Here is a 22995-nt window from a genome sequence, read left to right on the forward strand (position 1 = left end):
GCCCTGCTCGCGTAAATCCGCCCGGTTTTGGGCGGATTTACGCGAGCAGGGCTCTGAAAATCCGCCCCATTGTCTATATATTTGGCAGTATTTTCAAAGACTGAGCCTCTACCAGAGACAATCGGACGTCCCGGTGGTCTCTCCATAGATTTGTGGATTTTTGGAACAAAATATATATATGGGGTTACAAATGTATCTACTTGCAAAAATTTAGCTTCTTTGTTGGTAATATATCCCAATGTTCCAGCTTCTAAGACTATGTCATTAATGTCTCTTCTAATGTCTTGCCCTGGATCTTTATCAATGCGCTCATAAAACTGTTCGTTATTCAATTGGTTCCAAGCTTCCATTTCGTAATCTAAGGTATTCATTATAACTAGGGCACCACCCTTATCTGCCCCTTTGATGGTAATACTAGAATCCTGACTTAAATCATAAATGGATTTCATTTGTTCCCAAATGTATTATATCCAATCCATTCTTTCTGATCTTCAATATTGGATATTTCCCGAAAAACAACAGTTTCAAACGCCACTATCAAAGGATTGGGGGGTTCCACTGGCATCCAATTAGATGGTTTTGACAATTTGTCTTTTATATAGCTTCCATCATCCGGGCCAAAAAAATCTCTTAATCTAAGACATCTAAAAAAAAATTTTAAATCGACATGAGTAGCAAAACTGTCATATTTTCTAACCGGTACGAACAATAGTCCCTTACTCAGTACCTCTAACACAGATTATGGGAGCATCAACAAGAGGACTGATGCGACATACCTGGTCCAACACATCCCAGGATTCCAGAAGACTCAACTACCTCACCAGTCAGTGGTAGTTGAGTCAGCACAAAAGAAATCAAAAAGAATAAAAACTCATTCTTCACCTCCACCAGGAAGAGACAACAGGTTCCTAGACAACATAGGTAAGAAGATGTTTCAGGGATCCATGTTAGTTTCCAGGATTGCGTCCTACCAATTATATATGACGCAATACCAGCGAAACTTATGGAAGCAAATACAAGAACTCTCTGAAACTCTTCCCCAGCAAGTTCAGGAGTCTTTCTCTGACATAATTCATAAAGGTCTGGAAGCAGGCAAACACGAGGTTTGTGCGGCATATGATAGTTTTGAAACGGCATCAAGACTATCAGCCACAGGTATAAGTGCTTGAAGATGGGCCTGGCTCAAGGCCTCAGATTTGAGACCCGAAATACAGGAGAAACTAGCTGATCTCCCTTGTGTAGGGGACAATCTCTTTGGAGATAAAGTGAAAGAAGCGGTTTCCCTCCTAAAGGAACACTCAGAAACCCTGAAGCAACTATCTTCGGTACCTCAGGAGTCTCAAGTACCATCAAGAAGACTCCCGAGAAAAGGTTCCAAGCGTCCATACTACCGACCAAGGCGTTATTATCCACCTCCTGCCCGTGGACGTTCATCCAGGCCAACTCAGAGAACACAGTCAAGACAACCAAGAGCGCCTAGAGCTCAACCCCCTCCGCAAACAGGAGCCACATCGGGGTTTTGAAGTAATACCAGGGAACAGCAGCCTCTCTACCAATCCAACCTCAAATCTGCCGGTAGGAGGTCGGATTGCCTTCTTCCAACACAATTGGTTACACATTACCACAGACTAATGGGTACTTTCTATCACATCTCAGGGGTACCACTTGGACTTTCTCACTGTACCAAAAGATACTCCACCCATCTCATTTTGGATGGTAAACAACCAATCCACACTTCTCAAAACAGAATTATCCACCCTTCTGAGAGCCAGGGCCGTGGAACCAGTTCCCCGGCCTCAGCAGGGCAGAGGATTCTACTCCCGTTATTTCCTCATTCCAAAGAAAATAGGCCTACGTCCCATCCTAGACCTCAGAAATCTCAACAAATTTCTCAGGAAAGAAAAATTCAGGATGGTTTCTCTGGGCACCATGTTACCTCTACTTCAAAAGGGAGATTGGCTCTGTTCTCTGGATCTTCAAGATGCTTACGCTCACATTCCAATATTCCCTCCCCATCGAAAATATCTACGATTCCTAGTAGGAAATCAACATTTCCAGTACAGGGTACTACCAGTCGGCCTTGCCTCAGCACCTCGAGTGTTCACAAAGTGCCTGGCAGTGGCAGCTGCCCACCTACACAAACAGGGCGTGCTCGTGTTTCCTTACCTGGACGATTGGCTCATCAGAAGTCAAACAAGGCAAGGAGCTCTCACCTCTCTCAAGCTTACAATATCTCTACTCCATTACTTGGGATTCCTCATCAACTACCAGAAATCCCAATTCACACCATCTCACCTGTTACAATTAATCGGTGCAGAATTAAACACCATAACAGCAAAAGCTTTCCTTCCAAAGGACCGTGCACAGACATTAGCCTCATTAGCAGGCTCTCTCCGAGCACGCACACAAATAACAGCTCATCAATGTCTCACACTCTTGGGTCACATGGCATCCATAGTTCACGTCACTCCCATGGCAAGATTAGCCATGAGACTCACGCAATGGACACTCAAGAGACAATGGATACAAGCCATTCAACCGCTTTCTTATCCAATCCAAGTAACTCAACAACTACGATCCTCACTCCTATGGTGGACAACCATGAACAACTTGCTCAAAGGCCTACCCTTCCAACAACCAATTATTAGGGATGTGAATCGTTTTTTGACGATTTAAAATATCGTCCGATATATTTTAAATCGTCAAAAATCGTTAGAGCCGCGATACAATAACAATTCCCCCGATTTATCGTCAAAAAATCGTAAATCGGGGGAAGGGGGAGGGCGGGAAAACCGGCACACTAAAACAACCCTAAAACCCATCCTGACCCTTTAAAATAAATCCCCCACCCTCCCGAACCCCCCCAAAATGCCTTAAATTACCTGGGGTCCAGAGGAAGGGTCCCGGTGTGATCTTTTACTCTCGGACCTCCGGTGCTTGTAGAAATGGCGCTGGCGCTACCTTTGGTTTTTCCGTACGGAAAAACGATTCGCATGCAGGAAGTCATTCCCGGACCCCCGCTGGACCCCAGGGACTTTTGGCCAGCTTGGGGGGGCCTCCTGACCCCCACAAGACTTGCCAAAAGTCCAGCGGGGGTCCGGAACGAGCTCCTGCAGTCGAATCGTGTTGTCTACGGCCGGTGCCAATGGCGCCGGCCGTAGACAACACGATTTGGCGCCGGCCGTAGACAACACGATTCGACTGCAGGAGGTCGTTCCGGACCCCCGCTGGACTTTTGGCAAGTCTTGTGGGGGTCAGGAGGCCCCCCCCAAGCTGGCCAAAAGTCCCTGGGGTCCAGCGGGGGTCCGGGAGCGATCTCCTGCCGCGAATCGTTTTTCCGTACGGAAAAACGATTCGCATGCAGGAAGTCATTCCCGGACCCCCGCTGGACTTTTGGCAAGTCTTGTGGGGGTTAGGAGGCCCCCCCAAGCTGGCCAAAAGTCCCTGGGGGTCCAGCGGGGGTCCGGGAGCGATCTCCTACGCTCCTGACCTCGGGGGGACAAAAAACAAAATGGCGCCGGCGCTACCTTTGACCTGTCATATGACAAGGCAAAGGTAGCGCCGGCGCCATTTCTACAAGCACCGGAGGTCCGAGAGTAAAAGATCACACCGGGACCCTTCCTCTGGACCCCAGGTAATTTAAGGCATTTTGGGGGGGTTCGGGAGGGTGGGGGATTTATTTTAAAGGGTCGGGGTGGGTTTTAGGGTTGTTTTAGTGTGCCGATTTTCCCGCCCTCCCCCCCACTGGACCCCAGGTAATTTAAGGCATTTTGGGGGGGGTTCGGGAGGGTGGGGGATTTATTTTAAAGGGTCGGGGTGGGTTTTAGGGATGTTTTAGTGTGCCGGTTTTCGATTTACACGATTTTCACGATATTTAAAAAACCCAAACGGCGACGATCCAATTTCCTCCCCCTCCCAGCCGAAATGGATCGTTAAGACGATCGATCACACGATTCACATCTCTAATATTTTCACAATCGGAAATTTCCACCACTGCTTTGAAAGGCACCCTTAATATATTTTTCACTTTGAAACACTTTCCTGGCCTTCATAATTAAGGCACATGACCAAGCTTCTTAGCTGGTTGGCTGCTCAAAGAGCAGCCTTGTCTGAGGCTGGCCACTTCATTGCCCTTTTTGTGCCCACAGAGATTCCCATAAAGTAGATAGCTGTCAGCCACACCCAAACTGATTGCCTCTGCTTTCCTAGTGTCCTGAAGGATGGTCTACTCAGACTTGGTGATAGGGCCGACAACTATGGATATAACTAAGATATATTGGGGTAGATTTTCAAAGGGTTACACGCGTAACCCTTAAAAAAAAAAAAACCCAGCGCGCAAGCCCCAGGACGCACGTATGTCCCGGAGCTTGCAAAAAGGGGTGGGGTGTGGGCGGTCCGGACCGGGGCGGGGGCGTGGCCGGAGCCTCCAGGCACAGTGGCCATTTGCTGCTGTGCCCGGGATCGCGGGCCGGCTGTCGGCTGGCGTGCGTAAGCTACGCCTGCCGAGAGGCAGGTGCAACTTACCCGACAAAGGTAATGGGGGGGTTCTAGGTAGGGCTGGGGGGCGGGGAAGGTGGGGGAAGGCGGAAGGAAAGTTCCCTCCGAGGCCGCTGTGATTTCGGAGCGGCCTTGGAGGGAACGGAGGACGGCTGCGCGGCTCGGCGCGCACAAGGTTGCACAATTGTGCACCCCCTTGCACCTCCTTGCGTCAGGTTGCGCGAACAAATCTACGCCCACGCGCACCTTTTAAAATTTGGCCCTTTATGAGTGGCAAGAAGTTGCTAGTGTTTAAAACAAGTTGGTAGCCACAGTCTGGATAGATGACATTCCAAACTAGGGCAAGAAAGGTAACAAGAATGGTATACTATAGAAACCTGACTGTTGTTTTTTTTTTTAATCTATTTTTTCCTCTATTAGGTGAATCCGGCAGTGGAATTAGTCGAGATGAATATATTGGACAGATTGCAAAGGACATAGAAAACAAGTTACCTGAAATATTCGATCTTGATCAGATAAGAAAGAGTTTTGGAATTGATATTTCACCTACAACTGTGGTGCTGTTGCAGGAACTAGAACGTTTTAACAAACTGATCATTCGTATGGGCAAATCGCTGGCTGAATTACAAAGGGTAAACATTTTAAATTGTTTGGAATAATGTGATATCATTGATTGTATTGTGTATCAAAGGGTATAATTTCTTTCTCCATAGACAAGTGGGAAGACATCATCCGACTTCATTGAGACGGAAAGCTCTTTCCCAACTCAGAAAAACCTAGAAGGTCTTTCTGAGCATGCATGGACATTCCCAAGCAGCCATCTACCATACTAGTTGTCTCAGGCATTTTCTTTCCCCTCTTTTGAATGGACATGCATTTATCTGTCATTTGTTTTTTCTAGTGGCTTGGGGTTTTTTTGCATTTTTATTCAGTCTTTCACTTGTTTTTTTTACATTTTTTACTTCAATAATTTCTGTCTCTCTTCCAGGCCTTGGCTGGAGAGGTAGGTATGAGCAATGAGCTGGATGATGTGGCCCGTTCCCTCTTTAATGGACAGATCCCTAACATCTGGAGAAAACTTGCCCCGGATACATTAAAGACACTGGGTAACTGGATAATCCATTTTAGGAAGCGGTTTGTGCAGTACACATTGTGGGTAAGAAACTTTATATGGAAATAATTTACATGCTTGCTCTTCTTGTTCCCGTCCTGCTTGGATCTTTTACAGAGAATAAAATCAAGCTCAGTAATGACAGAAAGTGACACATGAGATTGAAACTGTTCTCATTGGGACAAAGACCGTGTGGACTTTGCACCAATTTCCAAACCAAATGTATATGCATAATTTCAGTTTGAAGCTTGCTTTGTAGCTGCTCACATTTGCACTTGTTTTTTGTGTGAGTATTTTTTAAATGGAAAATAATGTGTGTGGAATTGAAAATACTATCAGAGTTCCTGGGATTTTTCAAGGTTCTGCAGCAAAGATTAACATATTCTGTTGAAAGGTTTTTCAAAATTTTCAGGTAGTTATGTGACAAATTTGCATAAAGATTCTATCAAAAAAAAGTCAAGGTTTTATTAAAAACATTCACCTTTTAAAATCAGCTATTCACCTTTTAAAATCAGCTATTCATCAAGTAAATATAAATTCCAAACTTAACTGTGCACTATCATTTTTGTTTTGACGTGAAACACAGTGCAACTATTCTTTATATTTTCCCGAGAAAGTCCTCATTTTCCTAAATATATAAGGTTATATATGCTGAAGCTATGCTCAGTGTCAGCAGAATTCATCACGCTATATAATTTTGTATTCCTTTTCCTTCTGCTCCACCAGTCCCAAACCTATGGGTTTAGTCCCCTCATCTAGCATCTGCAAGGCAGAGCGCTTTTTTCTTTTTTTTTTTCATATGACATCGTATCTATGTATGTCATGAATAGAACAACCCTAGCCAGTGTTCTCTGCCTCCAGCTTCTGGAAGGACATTTGAGTTAGGACTTGTTGAGTAGAAGGCTATTTCTCATAAAGAAAAAGGTTTTAAGCCCTTTCATTATTGTATAAACTCAAGAGGTATTTAGGGCTATGCTCCTGCAAATGTTTTTCCTGCAGTGAAGCGCACCCAGACTGCTGCCTTTATTGCTCCCTTGTTTCTGTCACAGACGAGGTAGCCCATTTCAGCATCTAAGTGTAAGGAAAGGATAAGGAAATCCTTACCGGCAGCTATTGGCATTAAATCTCAATTTAAGCCACTTGTGCTGGAATCAGTGCTCAGATGGCTGAGAAGAGTCATCATTGCAGCTCCTATGGCTCAAAGTGCACTTCCTCGGGTGAAGGAAGTTTATGCTCTGGGTGCCACAGTAAAACGAATTTCCGGAAACAACTCTGATGACACCTCTAGGTAAGAAAGCAGCCCCTGCTGAGGCAGGAAATGTTCAAAAGCCATCTCCCAGGACGATTTCTACAGCCAGCTAACCATTTTGTTATTTATCCTGCCCATGCCCCAAGCAAGGTGGCAGCAATTCAGTGGATGCTAAGCAAGTTGATTCAGTTACAAGCAATGGGTCGGATTTTAAAAGCTCTATGCGCGCCGGGCCTATTTTATAAAGGCCCAGCGATGCGCATAAAGCCCCGGGACACGTCTAAGTCCCAGGGCTTTAAAAAAGGGGCAGGGCGGGGCCAGAGGCCTCCGACACAGCAGCCATTTGCCGCTGTGCTGGGGGATTGCAACTTGCGCCTGCCCAGAGGCAGACGCAAAAGGTAAGATAGAGGTCAGGGGGGTTAGAATAGGGCTAGGGGGTGGAAAGATTAGGGAAAGAGGTGGGAAGGTTAGAATAGGGGGAGGGAACGGGAAGGCTGCAGGTGTCGACACGTGCAAGATGCACTAATGTGTACCCCCTTGTGCGCGCCAGCCCCCGATTTTATAACATGCATGCACATGTCATAAAATCAGGCGTACATGTGTGTTCGAAGGGTAGCACGCGCACGTGTACGCCCGCGCGCATGTTTTATAATTTACCCCGATGTGTCCAGTTCCTATCAGAGAATAGAGAATGAGATAGTATTCAGTTTACTTCGTGATTCAAAAGAAGGACAACACATACCCATTTTGGATCTAAAGAGGGTGAACTGAAATTTATATATCCCTCATTTTCACTTGGAAACTCTTTGCTTGGTGATAGCTTCAGTTTGCAAAGGTGAGTTTCTAGCATCTCTCGATTTAAAGGAGTCTTACTTTCATATTCTGATGAGATCTTCGTTTTTGTGTAATCGGTCAACATTATCAGTTCAAAATCCTACCTTTTGGGTTAGCAACAGCACCAAAAACATTTACAAAGGTAATGGTAGTTTTCACAACCTTTTTAAGGAAGAAAGGAGTTTTAGTTTGCCCTTACTTAGATAATTGGTTAATAAGAGCAAAGTTGTTTGCAGAGAGCATTTCTTCAGTGGAAGCAGTAGTCTCTTTGCTCTGTTAGGTTAGATAATCAATTAAGGAAGAAATTAATTTGTACGTTAGAAAGAGTGCGGCAGTGCCAGGCGCACCCTCGTTCCCCGCACGCACAGTTCTCTTCACCTACCGCTCGATACTCTCTTCAAATTGCATGCAAATGCAAGCCGCGTCTGCGAAGCGTTAGGCGAAGGTTAGGCCCGCGCAACCCATTTTACTGTATAGAGCGCCTATACAGTATCCTGGGTGCGCGGGCCTAACGCTTCACGGCCACGCTGGTATCTGTCATTTCAAATGTCATTTCAAATGACATTTGAAATGACAGGTACCAGGAAGTGGACAGTTATGTTCTCCGATGCTCGGCAAACTTTCCCCCAGCCCCCGCTCACCTGCCCTGGCCGCGTCCGGTCTCCAGTGCAGCCCCAGTCCTGTCCCCTCCTCCCGAAGCAAAAAAAAACAAACCGAAAAAGTAGCAAGAGAGCGAGGGGAGAGACGGGCAATCCTAGGCTCGGGCCTGCTAGTCCCTTCTCCTCTCCTCCCGAAGCAGGGCGCGAAAAGCAGCCTTGCTCCGGGAGGAGGGGGGAGGGCAGTTTAAAGCGACGAAGCGACTTACTTTTGCAGCCCCCCCCTCCGGACATCGGCGACGACCGCGGCTCCAGCCTCCAGCTGTCAGACAGACGCATCGCACGTGGGAAAGCGGCCCCTATGGGTGCAATTGGCTGCTCAAGACGTGACATCACGACGTTTGGCGTCACGGCATGTGACGTCACGTCTTGAGCAGCCAATTGCACGCATAGGGGCCGCTTTCCCACGTGCGATGCGTCTGTCTGACAGCTGGAGGCAGGAGCCGCGGTCGTCGCTGATGTCCGGAGGGGGGGGGCTGCAAAAGTAAGTCGCTTCGTCGCTTTAAACTGCCCCCCCCCTCCTCCCGGAGCAAGGCTGCTTTTCGCGCCCTGCTTCGGGAGGAGAGAACAAGGGACTGGCAGGCCCGAGCGTAGGATTGCCCGTCTCTCCCCTCGCTCTCTTGCTACTTTTTTTTTTTTGCTTCGGGAGGAGGGGACAGGACTGGGGCTGCACCGGAGACCGGACGCGGCCAGGGCAGGTGAGCGGGGGCTGGGGGAAAGTTTGCCATCTACCCTTACCCCTGCCTCTAATGCTGGGGTAAGGGTAGGCGGTAAGTTAGCAGGGTAAACGCGCGGCAAAACGGCAGGGTAAAAAAGCGATAGTCGGGGCGCGCGTTACTGTATGGGAGGGAATAGCTAATTCGCTCGTTTACATTTAATATACATGCCGCGGGCGGAAGGGGTCACCCGGGGATTTTAAGAGGCGGTAGGGATGAGTTAAAGGGGATAGTGTATCGCGGGAAGGGCTAACGCGGCCGGAAAGTGAGTAGAAGGCGAGTTAGGAGCAGGGTAACCGCGGTTGCACTTTACTGTATCGATCTGTATATTGCTTCTCCCATTGTCCCAGGATCAGCATAGCCTTAAGGGCTCCAAATATAATTTATTTGCATTATTTTCCTCCCCCAACTTAAATACAGCCCTAGAGGTGCTTCCACCTAATGTGGCTAAAAGTACTCTTAGGGAGATTAGGGAGGTACCTGCATACATGATTTTGAAGATTACCCTATGTATATTTATATTTGGATGATGGATCATCAAATGGAAATAAGTCAAGGACAGAAATATATTTATATCTGTTATCCAGAGCCACAATTATCAGCTATCAGAATTTGCTAGACTGAGATTCGGTAATATATATAATATAGCACTAACTTTTTTTACATACCTTTTTGTTGTCTCTCAAATTTTACTTGATCTGATTTAACTTCTATAAAACATATTGATCACACACACACACACAATTTTTTTTTAAATGTTGCCATTTTAATTTTATATGTAGTTTGGATTTTATGTATTTCCAGGTTACTGACAGTGAGCCAAATGTCATGTGGTTATCCGGGCTGCATATTCCAGAGTCTTACTTGACAGCCCTGGTTCAAGCCACCTGTAGGAAAAATAGCTGGCCCCTGGATCGCTCCACATTATATACCCAAGTGACTAAGTTCTGTAATGCAGAGGAAGTTGCTGAGCGCCCTGGACAAGGTATAAAATGCTTTCAGTAATATTGAGAGCTAATAATGTTTACAAAAAGATGACATAATGCTCATTGTTTGCATATGCAAAATCATTTAAGGGATAGAAAAGGTGTAACCTATTGCTAACTTTAGGTGTAACATTTCTGAATGGGGGTAACTTGCAAGAAGCGACAGTTATCACCCAAGCAACCATTTGGGTCTTCACCTGCCATCACTTACTATATTACTATAATAAAATGATGACACTTTCCTGCCCCTTGGGTAATTGCAGAGGTGCCTGGGGTTAGTGTATTTTATAATTTACCTTGCATGTATATATTGACTGATTGCCTTTTTATAATAGCATAATCATTAAGGATGTGCATTTGTTGGTCATTCGTTTCACGTTACGTGTGTATTTCTAGTACATGGGTAGCCTACAATAGCACACACACAACTTACACACGTACTAGAGATAAGCATGTAACATGAAACAAATAACCAACAAATCCACTTCCCTAATAATTATGGAACAAATGTCATAACATTTTTCAAAACTGAGAAATCTCAGTTCCCAAATATCAAAAAGCCTTGTTCTCAAGTGTCCCCTGTTTCTTATCAAATGGTCACAGTCTGCAGAAGGTAAAGGTCAGTCCAGGATGGTAAAATGGTGATTATATGTGACCCTTAGACTAGCCAGCATTTAGAGTGCATGTTTTAAGGAAGCAGATAGAGTTTGATATGCATAAGAGAGACATAAGTTTATTGGAAACACCAGGAGAAAAAACTAATATAAGCCATGGTTTATTTAACATTGATAATTTGTGCCAGGAGTCAGGAGACTTTTATCATCTATGCATTTGTTTTTCATTTGTCATAACCTTTAGAATTTTTCCTTAATCACTTTTACAACCCTCATAACTAAAGTGTAATGAATGCCAAAGTCTTTTTAAAGCAGCATTATGCTAATATGGAGCGAACAGTGCCAGATCTGATTGAAAATCCATATAGACATTTAACATGATGATAGAGAAAACTATTAATACTTGGTTAGTAGAACTGATATCTGCTTGTTTTAGGGTGTTTCATTTCTGGATTGTATCTGGAAGGAGCAGGCTGGGATACTGAAAATGCATGTCTTGTTAAGAGTAAGCCCAAAGTCCTGGTGATCGAGTTGCCTGTTCTTAAGGTTATTCCCATTGAAGCCCATCGTCTCAAATTACAGGTAGGAAAATGTCAATCATGTACAAGTCACATTTAAATGATTTGATATATCAGTAAGACATGTTCCCTGTACGCACCCAGATCAATCCAGACTCCTGAGTTTTGCATCCCTGCCAGCAGATGGAGACAGAGAGAGTTTTACCTTCAGATTTATCTTCTATCTATAGAAGATAAATATGAAGGTTCTTTGCTACTACAAAATTCACCTCATGAATGATAAAACGATTCTTCAACCAATAAAAAAGATTGATGTGCATGGAAGCATAACTTGCCACTGATAAATTGCGGAAGCATAATTTTCCTACTAATATATGTGGAAGTACACCTAGTCACTGACTCTAATTGATCCTTTGAGACTTATATGGACATCATTTTTGTTGGTGATTTTGTATTAAGGGACTTTTGTAGGAATATTTTATTATAGGACTACCGATTTTATTAAATTTGTTATAATAAAAAATGTTTCTGTATAAGAATTTTGATATATTTGTTTTCTCGTTTGTATTAGTATATATGGAGGATGGGGAGCCAGGGAATGTGGAGGCAGCCTCTTTTGCCATGCAGGTGATGTTTTTAGCGGGGAGGTGGAGTTAGCAACCGGCGACTTTGAGACTTCAGGTGATTGAGCCTGGCTGCTCAGCCAGTAATGCCTGGATGCATGTTTCTGTGGTCTGTGGGCGGGCAGGCATTCAGTGGTGTCTTGGTGGACTCATCCAGTGCAAAGCAATTGTTTTACAAATTGTTTTAATTGCAAGAGAAAAGAGGGCCATTGTGCTCGATACTATTGGTAGTGGGAGCGAGAAGTCGCCTCTCAAATTAATATTGCATCGCCGCCTTGCTAGCTCCAGCTGAGAGTGGGAGAAGAGGTTTGCCGATGGCGGGCAAAGCATTCCCGCTTAGCACAGGCAAGGTGTTTGGGCCGTGATTATGTGCACTCCTGCTGATGATGCCATGACGGTCATTTGTTGCAGTACCAGTGTGCTCCATCTGCATCAGGGACTCACACAGTTAATTTAGAAAAGTGTGCCCACTCTTTGGAGGTAGGAAGACAAGGCCGGCGGCATCAAGTCAAGTGGAGGCTCTCATTGCACACTTTTAAATTGGCAAAGTCCAGGGGTGCTGTTGAGGGGTTTTCCCTTTTATGGTAATGGCTTGGGGGAAAGCACTCCCACGGGAAACGGGAGGAGAAGTTCCATGGGGCCATGACAAGTTCCAGTCATAATAATTGCACCTGATGTACATAGAGAGGATCTGCAGGGCAGGTTTAGCGTCTCTGATTTTAGCCTGTGGGAGGAAAATAGTTTCATCCCAGCCACCACAGGCTGGAGGGGGGAAATTTGTCTCTCTCACTCTCTCTCTCCTGGTAAAGTTCAGGGTAGTGGTCCAGCAGGCAGTGGTCTGACAGCCATGTTAATATCTTGGGCAATGGGCAAATCCTACAGATCTCTGACAGGGGTGAAGAAATTAGGACACAGCAGATTATTTCCAAGGGAAATTATATGGGGGCTGGCTTTGATGCACCCCTTCTCCTTTTTCTGTGCTATTTTAGTTCCCTTGTGCTATTTTAGTTCCCTTCTAGAGCATTTCTACTGCATACCCTACTCAGGAGAGTGCTTAGTGCCCTTTCTGGAGAGAGAGTCCCCTGTTAGTGCAGGCTGATGATTCCTGAAGGAGTTTGGGTGCACTTCTCTCTCGCTCAAAGAGAAAGGGCTGATAGGTTCTAAGCCCTGGTGGGCATTGCAGAGGCTATTTTGTTTGCTCCCTGAGATGCACTTGGCGGCACAATGGCTTGGGAGAGCTCTAGTCTCAAAAAGGGGGCAGCCTTTCCATTGAGTTCAGGCTGTGTGGGATTTTTTTGTGACAATTTAAGGTTCTGGTTAACATTCTGGTTTAGACATTTGATCCATACCTTGGTTCTGCATGTCTTTCAGGAGCTAGAATCAAGGTTTCGCATGAGATTCCGGGAAGTGGGTCCAGTATATGGTAGCAAAACTGAGAATGGATAAAGCCCTTACTGGAAGGTCTTGTAAAGAGGGGCTATGCCTCCCAGACACAGTTCTGGAGAGGCGCAATCCTTTCTAGGATGATGTAGGTCCATCCGGGGAGACCCCCTATGAGGGGGTTCTGAGGTGTAAGATCCAGACAGGGAGATGGGGAGGGTCCCATCTTACCTAGGTGTAGTAGGGGTGCAGTTGGCCTCTGGTTGGTACAATGGACAAGATACCCAGTAGACTTGTGGGTACTAATAGTCTTCAGGGAGGGCTGTGCCTTAGAATTTGTTTGACCGATCCACAAAGCTTACAGGATCTTTCCTTGCATTTGCTTGTCCTCAGGGAGGGCTATGCTTTAGAATTTTCTTGCCCAGTCCCAAAGCTTACAGGGTTTCTTTCTGGCATTTACTTGTTTGGTCCACAAGGCTTACAAGATTGCTCCTTGTTTCTCCAGTCATCAAACAAGGCACAGCTTTCGCCACCGTATCTCTGTTGTCACTTTTGCGGGTGATTCTTTCCCATCACAATGGAGACCAGGAAGTCATTCTTGGAGTTGAGTGCAGGGAGGAGCTTTTCTGGCATCTCTGGATTCAACAGAGGCTTATCTGTATAGCCATCAGGCCAGAGCACCATTGGTTTCTGAGATTTAGGTTCCTAGGGGGAACATTTTTTCAGTTTCTGGCCCTTCTGTTTGCACTGGCTACAGCTCAGCATAGGTTCACCAAGGTGATGGTAGCAGTGGTGGCACCCTTACAACGAGAAGCTGGGCTGGTGCATCCATTTCTAGATTGGACGAAGTCTGTGGACGTATGTTGGTGGACGGTACAGAAGGTGATTCTAGCGGAAAGTCATCTTGTTCCCTCTCAGACCCTGGAGTATCTGGGGGCTTGGTTCTACTCGCTGGAAGGGAGAGTGTTTCTTCCAGAAGAGAGGATGCTGAAATTTGCAGGGTCAGACCTGACACCTGTTAGGGGCTTTTGATGCCCAAGGTCTGGGACAGTTTGCAAGTCCTGGGCTATATTGGCATTACAATCGGGCCTGATGCCTTGGTTCTGTGGCATTGATATTGTTGCTGGGGCCTTGGACATTTGCGCATATGCTCCTTTTCAGTGCACTCATCTCTCCCGGTGGATTCCGTTGGCGGGGGAGTTTCATCTTCCCCTTTTGCTTATTCAGAGCAATCTGGAAGTTCCGGACTGGGTGAGACTCACCATCGATGCCAGCCTTTTGGGCTGAGGAGCAGTGTGTCGGAAACAGTCAGCACAAGGCTGGTGGTCAAAGAAGGAGGCTTCAAGGTCTAGTATTCAATTAGAGATGAGAGCGAGGCATTATGCTTTGCTTGCCTTTCTGCAATGGTTACATGGTGGTCTGGGGTGGTCCCTATTGGGCAATGCGGCAACAGTGGCCTAGATCAACCAACAGGGAAGAACCAAGAGTCGGGTGGTGCTCAGGAGGCCCGGGAGTTGATTCTCTGGGTAGGGCAGTACCTGGAGCAGATAGCAGCGAGCTGGGATGGATAATGTTCAGGCGGATTTTCTCATTCATTGGAAATGGGTTTATCCTCATTTGGGATTAATGGTGACCACACTGATCATCAAACCATCTTGTTTTTCAGCTGTCACAGAATATGCAAGCAGAAGGCATCAGTGCTCTGGTTCTACCACGCCCTCAAGGTGTTCTTTCAAGGCTCATGTTCTGCCGTGGCCTAGAGGCATTCTTCTTTATGGAGAGCTATCCAGATAGTGTATTTTGATGGCTGTGGAGTGGATGCATCTTCTATGGCTCTGGAGTGGCCGCATCATCTCTGGTTCTCAGAACTGGTCAGTGAGGCCATAGGAAGACTGCTGGCATTCGCTCAGCTATCGAGTCCTCTGTGCCAGTGCTCACTATTTGTGGAACAGGCGGCTCACTTTTGTATTGTGGCCTGGCTTTTGAGAGGAAATGTCTGTGACGGAATGGATATTCTGAAGCAATTATTACCTCCTTATGGCAGACCTGGCCTGGCTTTTGAGAGGAAATGTCTGTGACGGAATGGATATTCTGAAGCAATTATTACCTCCTTATGGCAGACCTGGCCTGGCTTTTGAGAGGAAATGTCTGTGACGGAATGGATATTTTGAAGCAATTATTACCTCCTTATGGCAGACCTGGCCTGGCTTTTGAGAGGAAATGTCTGTGACGGAATGGATATTCTGAAGCAATTATTAACTCCTTGTGGCAGACCAGGCAAACCTCCACATCTTTAGAATTTTTTTTTTTTAATTTATAAGATATTTAGATTACAAACAAAATAATTTACTTAGAAACAGATGGATTCCAACAATAGAAATCAAAATAATAAAAACATACTTATAAAATGTAACAATTACAATGAGAATATCCACTTCAAAGTAGGGAAAAAAAAAGCTGGAGAGAGAAAAGATCAACAACAAGGAATCTCCGCTCATCAACACCACAAGAGGAGTTCCACAGGGCTCCTCTCTGTCTCCTACACTATTCAACCTATACCTTCTTCCCCTTTGCCAGCTGCTTACGAATCTAAAACTCAAACACTATCTCTACGCCGACGATATACAAATCCTGATCCCAATAACCGAATCCCTCACAAAAACACTGACGTTCTGGGACAACTGTCTCCAAGATATCAACGACCTCCTCACTAACCTAAACCTTGTTCTTAACACGTCTAAGACAGAAATGCTCTTATATATCTCTCAACCACAACGATAACCTGCAGTCAATTCACACCAACACCCTGGTCAGCCAAGCAAGAGACCTCGGAATTATAATTGATAACCAGCTAAATCTAAAAAAGTTCGTCACCAACACAACCAAAGACTGCTTCTTCAAACTTCAGGTACTAAAAAGACTCAAACCACTCCTGTACCATTATATTCTCCAAATTAGACTACTGTAATTCCATTCTGCTAGGCCTTCCCGCCTCTTCCACCAAACCACTTCAGATGCTACAAAACTCGGCTGCCAGAATTTTAACAAACTCCAACAGAAGAGACCACATCACACCCATCCTAAAAAACCTGCACTGGCTCCCTGTAAACTTTAGAATTCTACACAAGTGTCTCACCATCATCCACAAAGCTATTTACAACAGAATACCCATCGATATACACTACCCACTCACGCTACACTTCTCTTCTAGACCCATCAGAGAAGCCTACAAGGGATTGCTACCCCCCCCCCCCCCAAGCCAAATCCACACACCTCTCATCCACCAAAGATCGAGCCTTCTCAACAGCGGCGCCAACCATCTGGAACGCCATGCCCCCTGACCTTAGACAAGAACCTTGCATTCTGACATTCAGAAAGAAACTCAAGACTTAGCTATTTCTACAAGCCTTCCCTGATCTATGACTTCCCCAACTACAATAACTTGCCATGGTCCTCTAGTCGATGTACCCCAACCCTGATATGGCATTTGACCTGACATTAGTTAGATCTGAGTTTTATGACCTGATACTATTTAGTCATGAATATACGATATTATTACAGTTCTGAGTATATGATATTATTTATATATTTGATAGTATTCAGTCCTGAGTACATGATATTATTATAGTCCTGAGTATATGACCTGATATTATTTAGCTCTGAGTTACACTTGCCTCTGGCTCTTCCTCCTCCCAGTTCGAGTGCCCCTGTTTTATTGTAACTTTTCACTTTTCGCCTTATTGTTCATGTTGATGTTAATGTTATTGCCCATTTTTTCTTGTAAACCGATATGATATGATTGGTATCATGAATGTCGGTATAAAAAAGCACTAAATAAATAAATAAATAAGGGAGTATACTAAGGATTACCATAATCAGAAAGGGCAATAACATAGTGATAACCAGCTGGATAATACTTACAGCTCTAAAATTCTTGAGATACAGGTGAGGAAGTAAGCGGCCTATGGGTTTCTAAGAAGGATTTTAACTGCTCAGGCAGGAAAAAGATAAAACATTCACCCCCCTTTTTAATGACAACGAGTAACGAAGAACAAAGAAAAACCCAAGGGAAATAAATTCTTGCCGAAAAGTTAAAAAGACTTTTCTCTTAACCTGAGTTGCATGAGCAAGGTCAGGGAAAATCCGCACAAGTTGACCAAAAAACAAAATAGGAAATTTCCTGAAATAATTTCACATTACATTATTTAAATCCACAGTTGAAATAAAGGAAACTAATAAAGTACTCCTATCCAAAATCTCCAATGAGGAAATTTCAAGGAAAATAGACAAATTATCTTGAAATTCAGTGTTAACTGGCAGTCCAGGAATTTTCCTTTTAGGAAGAAAATAGCATGAATAAATGGCATATTTTCAGGCAAAAAACCTAAAACATCCTGAAAAAAACCTCTTCAGCATTGAATAAAGAATTTCCCAAACAACTTTGAGGAAATTCAAAAAACGCAAAATAAGATGTTTCATGTTATTTTCTAAAAATTCAATACGCCTCGAAAGGGCCACACGATCTTTCACAATAGCAACATTAAATTCCTGGATAGTTTTTAACGTGTCTTCAACTTTAGAAACTCTAGAAACAATGGAATTAACTTGTTCCTGCAGGTCAGACTTTTTTTATGGAAACTGGAAGAAAAAAGGTCCATGTTTGAATTAAGCAGCTTAAGGGAACTCCTGAAGCCGGCTACTAAGTTCCACAAAGTTTCAAGAGCCACTGCCTTAGGACGAGATGGAACAACAAAGAGCTCCCCACCTTCGATGACTGCAGCTTCCAGGAGTAAAGAAAGCAGGGAAGGTCCCAACACCGGCCCCAGCAACCCAACAGAAGGAGTGGCCAAGGAAAACATTGCTTTATGTTTTCTTCCCATCTTGGGCGTTTATAGGCCATGTAATAAAGAAGCTCAGGAAGGAGTAGGTACATGAGGTCCTAGTGGCATCACACTAGCCAAGAAGACCATGATTTGCTGATCTAAATAGGCTGATAATGGATCGACCATTGCATTTTCAAGGTATAGGGTTCTCCTTCACCAGGAAGCAGAGGTAATGGGAAACCATTCTCGCTTATGGCATAGCTATTGAGCGGGTGAGATTAGCCAAGAGAGAATACAAACCATCAGTTATTAGAAAAAGGTTACATTTTAAAGAGAATTTAAAAAAGAGAGTTTGTGAGGATATGACAAGTTTTTGCAATATTTTGATTTTTTGCATTAAGAGAAAGCTTAATGGGACATCTATATTGTCTCACAAGGAGATGTCATGCTTTTCGTCAAGGTATTAAACGCCTTAATCCTACATTGTGGCCTATAATACTGTTACATAATTTGAATTTGGAAGTAAGTGCATTAGCAAGCCTTATGAACCATAAGAATATGCAACTCGGAAGGACTTGATATTGAAAATTGCGTTTTTATTGTCAATTACCTCAGCAAAATGCATTTTGGAGTTTAGACATAAGGAAGCTTCAATGTTCCATTTAAATCAGCACATATCATTTATTTATTTAGCATGTTTATATTCCACAGTCTCCATAACAAGTTAGATGCTGAGTACAGTTTTACAGGCATAAAAACCATTAAAACAATGCATATTTTGATGAAAAGGATTGCAGGGGCCTACAATCTTTAAAGTTCTTAGATGTCAGGAAATGTGTAAGAGAATATTTAAACATGACAAGTAAATTTCTTAATTCTGATAGATTGTGTTAAGTGGCGCTCATAAGGGGGAAACCGCCTCAAAGGCGACCATTTCAAGATGGATTAAGAAAGCCATAGTGTCTGCATATTTACTACAGGGTCTGTAAATGCTGGAAGGCATCAGGACCCATTCGACAAGAGCATAGTCTTCACTGTGAGCAGAAATACCGCAGTAAATCCTGTTGATATAGGTGAAATGGAAACTTGGACAACTCTAGGTCCATTTGCCAAACATTATAGGTTAGATATTCTTGTGAGATAAGATGTTAATTTTGGGACAGCTGATGCAATGGTTCTTTGATACATCCCACAGGTTCTTGACTGATGAAGCAGAGAAGCAAGGAAAGAGAAATTAAGATTTACCCAATAATTTCCTTTCCTTTACTTCTGCTACATCAGTCAAGAAGCCCACCCTGGGATATGCAAATTGGGCTACCTCTATGAGAGTGAGATCTGATTGGCAAAATGTTATAAATTATAAAAGAAAAGAAAAAGATAAATAAAAGGGAGAAATGATTTGAGGAGAATTTTCATTCCTCCAAGGAGTTTTAAGACTAGATTTCTTAGTTAAAGTGCTTCTCATAGTAGTGTAAGCCAGGGCTTCCCAAACCTGTCCTGGGGACCCCACAGCCAGTCGGGTTTTTAGGATATCCACAATGAATATGCATGAGATACATTTGCATACCATGGAGACTCAGTATATGCAGATTTATCTCATGCATATTCATTGTGGATATCCTGAAAGCCCGACTGGCTGTGGGGTCCCCAGGACAGATTTGGGAAGCCTTGATGTAAACTGTTAACTTATCTCAAAGAAAGTATAGATATTACATCTTGATGTGTTTTTTGTTGAGATTAGGTAAAAGTTTTAGATTTCAGTTATTGCATTTTTGTGTTTGCTAGTTGCTATAATTTAAATTTAGCTTTGACAGTAGTACATTGGTTGTATCTGGTTCCATGATGACATAACTATAGGTGATGTCATCAAAAAAAGAACAACTCTGCCTCCAATTGCTGGATGAGGGGACTTTCCTTCCTCCATGAACCGCCCTCCTGAAACCACCTAAACCTTTGAGTACACCTCCTTTATCTTCCAGCACTCCTGCTGCTTTTAGCAACACTCTCCTTCCCCCCTCTTCCTCTCCTCACCTGCCCTCTGATCTTAACCCCTTTGCAACCTAACGTTTGTCTAATATTTTGTAAATTGTCCATCCATGCCTTGCCAGTTACCGAAGTTGCATATCTTCCCGATTTGCCCCGTTTGCCTTCCTAGTTCCCAAGCTGTAATTAATCTATTCTGTCTCCTACCTTTGTAAATACGATTAATGTGCTTTTAGATGTTTGCTGTTCCCTAGTTCACAGTTTCTGTTCCATGTAAAGGCAATGCCTAAAGTTTTTAGTTATCTGTAAACCGATACGAAGTGCAAACGGTTGTCGGTGTATAAGAGTTTCTAAATAAATAAATAAATAAGTTCTTGACTGGTGGAGCAGTAGTAAAGGAAAGGAAATTATCAGGTAAATCTTAATTTCTCCATCTCAGTTTCTCATTCTTGTCAGGATAGACTTTTTTTTTTTAATCAAACGTCATTGGATCCTATTTGCTGACGTCACAGAAGATATATGTCCGACTAATATTTTTAAGAGTATAGATGATGCCTCTTCCATGAGGGGTTCTAAGGACTCGTAATTTTTAATGAAAACATCTTGATGAACTAGAAGAGAGTGGTTAACTGAGACAGAGACAGTAAAACTACTTTTCTAAATTAAAATTTGGTAGAGATATTTGTTTTCCTATAGTGATAATATGTATGATTTCATAACTCAGTAACTGACCTATTATATCAGCCCACCAGGTCAGATAATTGGAAAAGTCAAATGCCTAGACAAGTACAAAATAAATAAATGATAGCTACTAGAGTCAGATTAAAGGACCGAGTATATATTTTTTAATGGAACTGCTTAAACATGTCATAATATAATTTGAGTGTTATCCACCTTTTCAAGGATTGACAATCTTTTCACTGTGGCATAAAAAATCTGGAATCGTTCTGCTGTCTTGTAGAGAATTTTTGGTCTCGTAAATTTCAGGTTGCTTAAACATGCCAACAGCACAAGCCTGATATGCAGGCAAAGGGCTATGTGAGAGAGAGACTGAGGACAAGGGTCACAGAGGCCCAAACAAAGCAGCTAATGCTGGATGATTACCTGAATTTAAACTAATCTCAGGACATCAGCCACTAAAATAGGCCAATTGGATAGTTTGTGGTCAATTACTGCAGTGATAATGTCCTTCAGGGTGTGTCACGGGATATAATCAGGTCCAGAATAAATGATGTTTGCCTCAGAAAACACAATGTGCTGCCATGTAGTACCGGCCAGCTATTGGATCTTTTTGAATGTGTAGCTTTCAGTTACAACCACAATTATCATTTTAAAGTAAGGTTGACTTAGTGTTATTGTTATTTTTTAGTGATCTTTAAAGGCATCATAAAGTAGAATAATTAGAGCACTTCATTTACTTATCAGACACCATCTGGTGACTTCAGTACTGCAGAACACTGCATTGATATGATTGATTCTTATTTCTGCAGAACACTTTCAGGACACCTGTCTACACCACATCCTTGAGACGAAATGCAATGGGAGTTGGCTTAGTGTTTGAGGCTGATCTTTTCACCACAAAGCACATTTCTCACTGGGTGCTCCAGGGTGTATGTCTCACACTGAACTCTGACTAGCCATGGACTCTTGAATTTTCTGCAAACTACCAAATATTGAAAGGGAGAGAGAGAAAATGTAAATGCTTTTGTAATTCAGCAGAAATAGCAAATAACCACTTGTATAGCTAAAGAATAAATGTATAGCAGCTCTCTAAAAATTACACGGCAAATTAGGGGGGTCTGTTTACTAAGCTGCAGTATCATGGTTTGATCATGCGTTAATGCGGTGTCCGATCTTGCCAAAATAAATGATCCAGAACGAGGAAAATATGCAAAGCAGCTCATCAATATTAAAATGGATTGCAATAAACCTTGCAATATTAACTACAGCTCGCGAGGTGTGGTTAACTTTCCCCCCACCTGGGAATCTATAAAGGGGCACTAGCTTGAGTTGAAAGTTCTTCCCCATCACCCCTTACCCCCCAAAAATAACACCATCTCCCCCAAGAGAAGCACTGCTGCTAGCTCCATCCCTGGCTCCTATTCCAGTCCCCATCCAATACAACAACTAAGGTACACACACATACACCCAAGTTCCCCTCCTACCCCAGAGCAGGGTGAGGGGGTTTCAGGCAGGAGCAATGCCCAAATTGCTGCTGCCCTGCTAGTACTGAAATTCAAAATGGTGCCAGCTGACCCACAGCTCTCCTTTGCCCTTGGCATGTGGGGCAAAGAGGAGCTGCAGGTCATCTGGCACCATTTCAAATTTTAGTTCCAGCAAGACCGGTGTGATGGAAATTGCTTCTGCCCACAACATCCTCGGCCTTTTCCGAAGTAAAGGAGGATTTCGGGAGACTGTAGAAAGTAGTGTGCATCTTGGTTGATGTAGGCAGTGGAGGTGGGTTTATGAGCCAAGGGCAGGACCACTGGCACAGCATTTCATGGTGGTGATTTGAGATGAGGGAGGATTTTTCTTTGAGGGCTCGTGTCCTTTTAAAGATGACAGCTCTAAGCCATGATTACTACTTATTGCTAGGAATGCATGAACTTTCCTGACTACGGCATTACACATTCCTAGCACAACTGTGGAATATACTAAACTGTAATACTCATGTACCATAATTTATAACTCCTACAGGAAATTACTTGCATTAAAATGATGCATTGATGCATCTTGGAAAATAGGGCCACAAGTATATAATATAATATAATATAATAATACAAATAATAAGTATGGGTATTTGAAGACCCATGTAAGCTAAGCACCAAGAGTCTTTGGCTCTTAGCCCAACTTTTCTTATTTGTTTTTTCCTGTATATGTATGCTAGTACTGCCTAGTGTTACATATACAAAAAATCCATTGCCAACACTTTATATACTGCCCTCCACAAACAACATGAGTGAGCCAGAATGGTTTACAAAAATACAAGAAATCAATAAAATACA

At 43.5% G+C, this 22995-nt stretch overlaps 1 protein-coding gene across 1 annotated transcript in view; it reads left to right on the forward strand.

Moving 5' to 3' along the window:
• Positions 1-22222, forward strand: part of DNAH10 (dynein axonemal heavy chain 10) — a 952322-nt gene extending 930100 nt beyond the window's left edge. The window contains 5 exon segments of the mRNA XM_029571350.1: positions 4918-5129; positions 5486-5653; positions 9868-10048; positions 11100-11245; positions 21481-22222. Coding sequence (XP_029427210.1) covers positions 4918-5129; positions 5486-5653; positions 9868-10048; positions 11100-11245; positions 21481-21627 — 854 coding nt within the window. The 3' untranslated portion in view covers positions 21628-22222.
• Positions 22223-22995: the final 773 nt, after the last annotated feature.

This window comes from Rhinatrema bivittatum, chromosome 11 (genome assembly GCF_901001135.1).
Source record: "Rhinatrema bivittatum chromosome 11, aRhiBiv1.1, whole genome shotgun sequence".
Classification (NCBI taxonomy): domain Eukaryota; kingdom Metazoa; phylum Chordata; class Amphibia; order Gymnophiona; family Rhinatrematidae; genus Rhinatrema; species Rhinatrema bivittatum.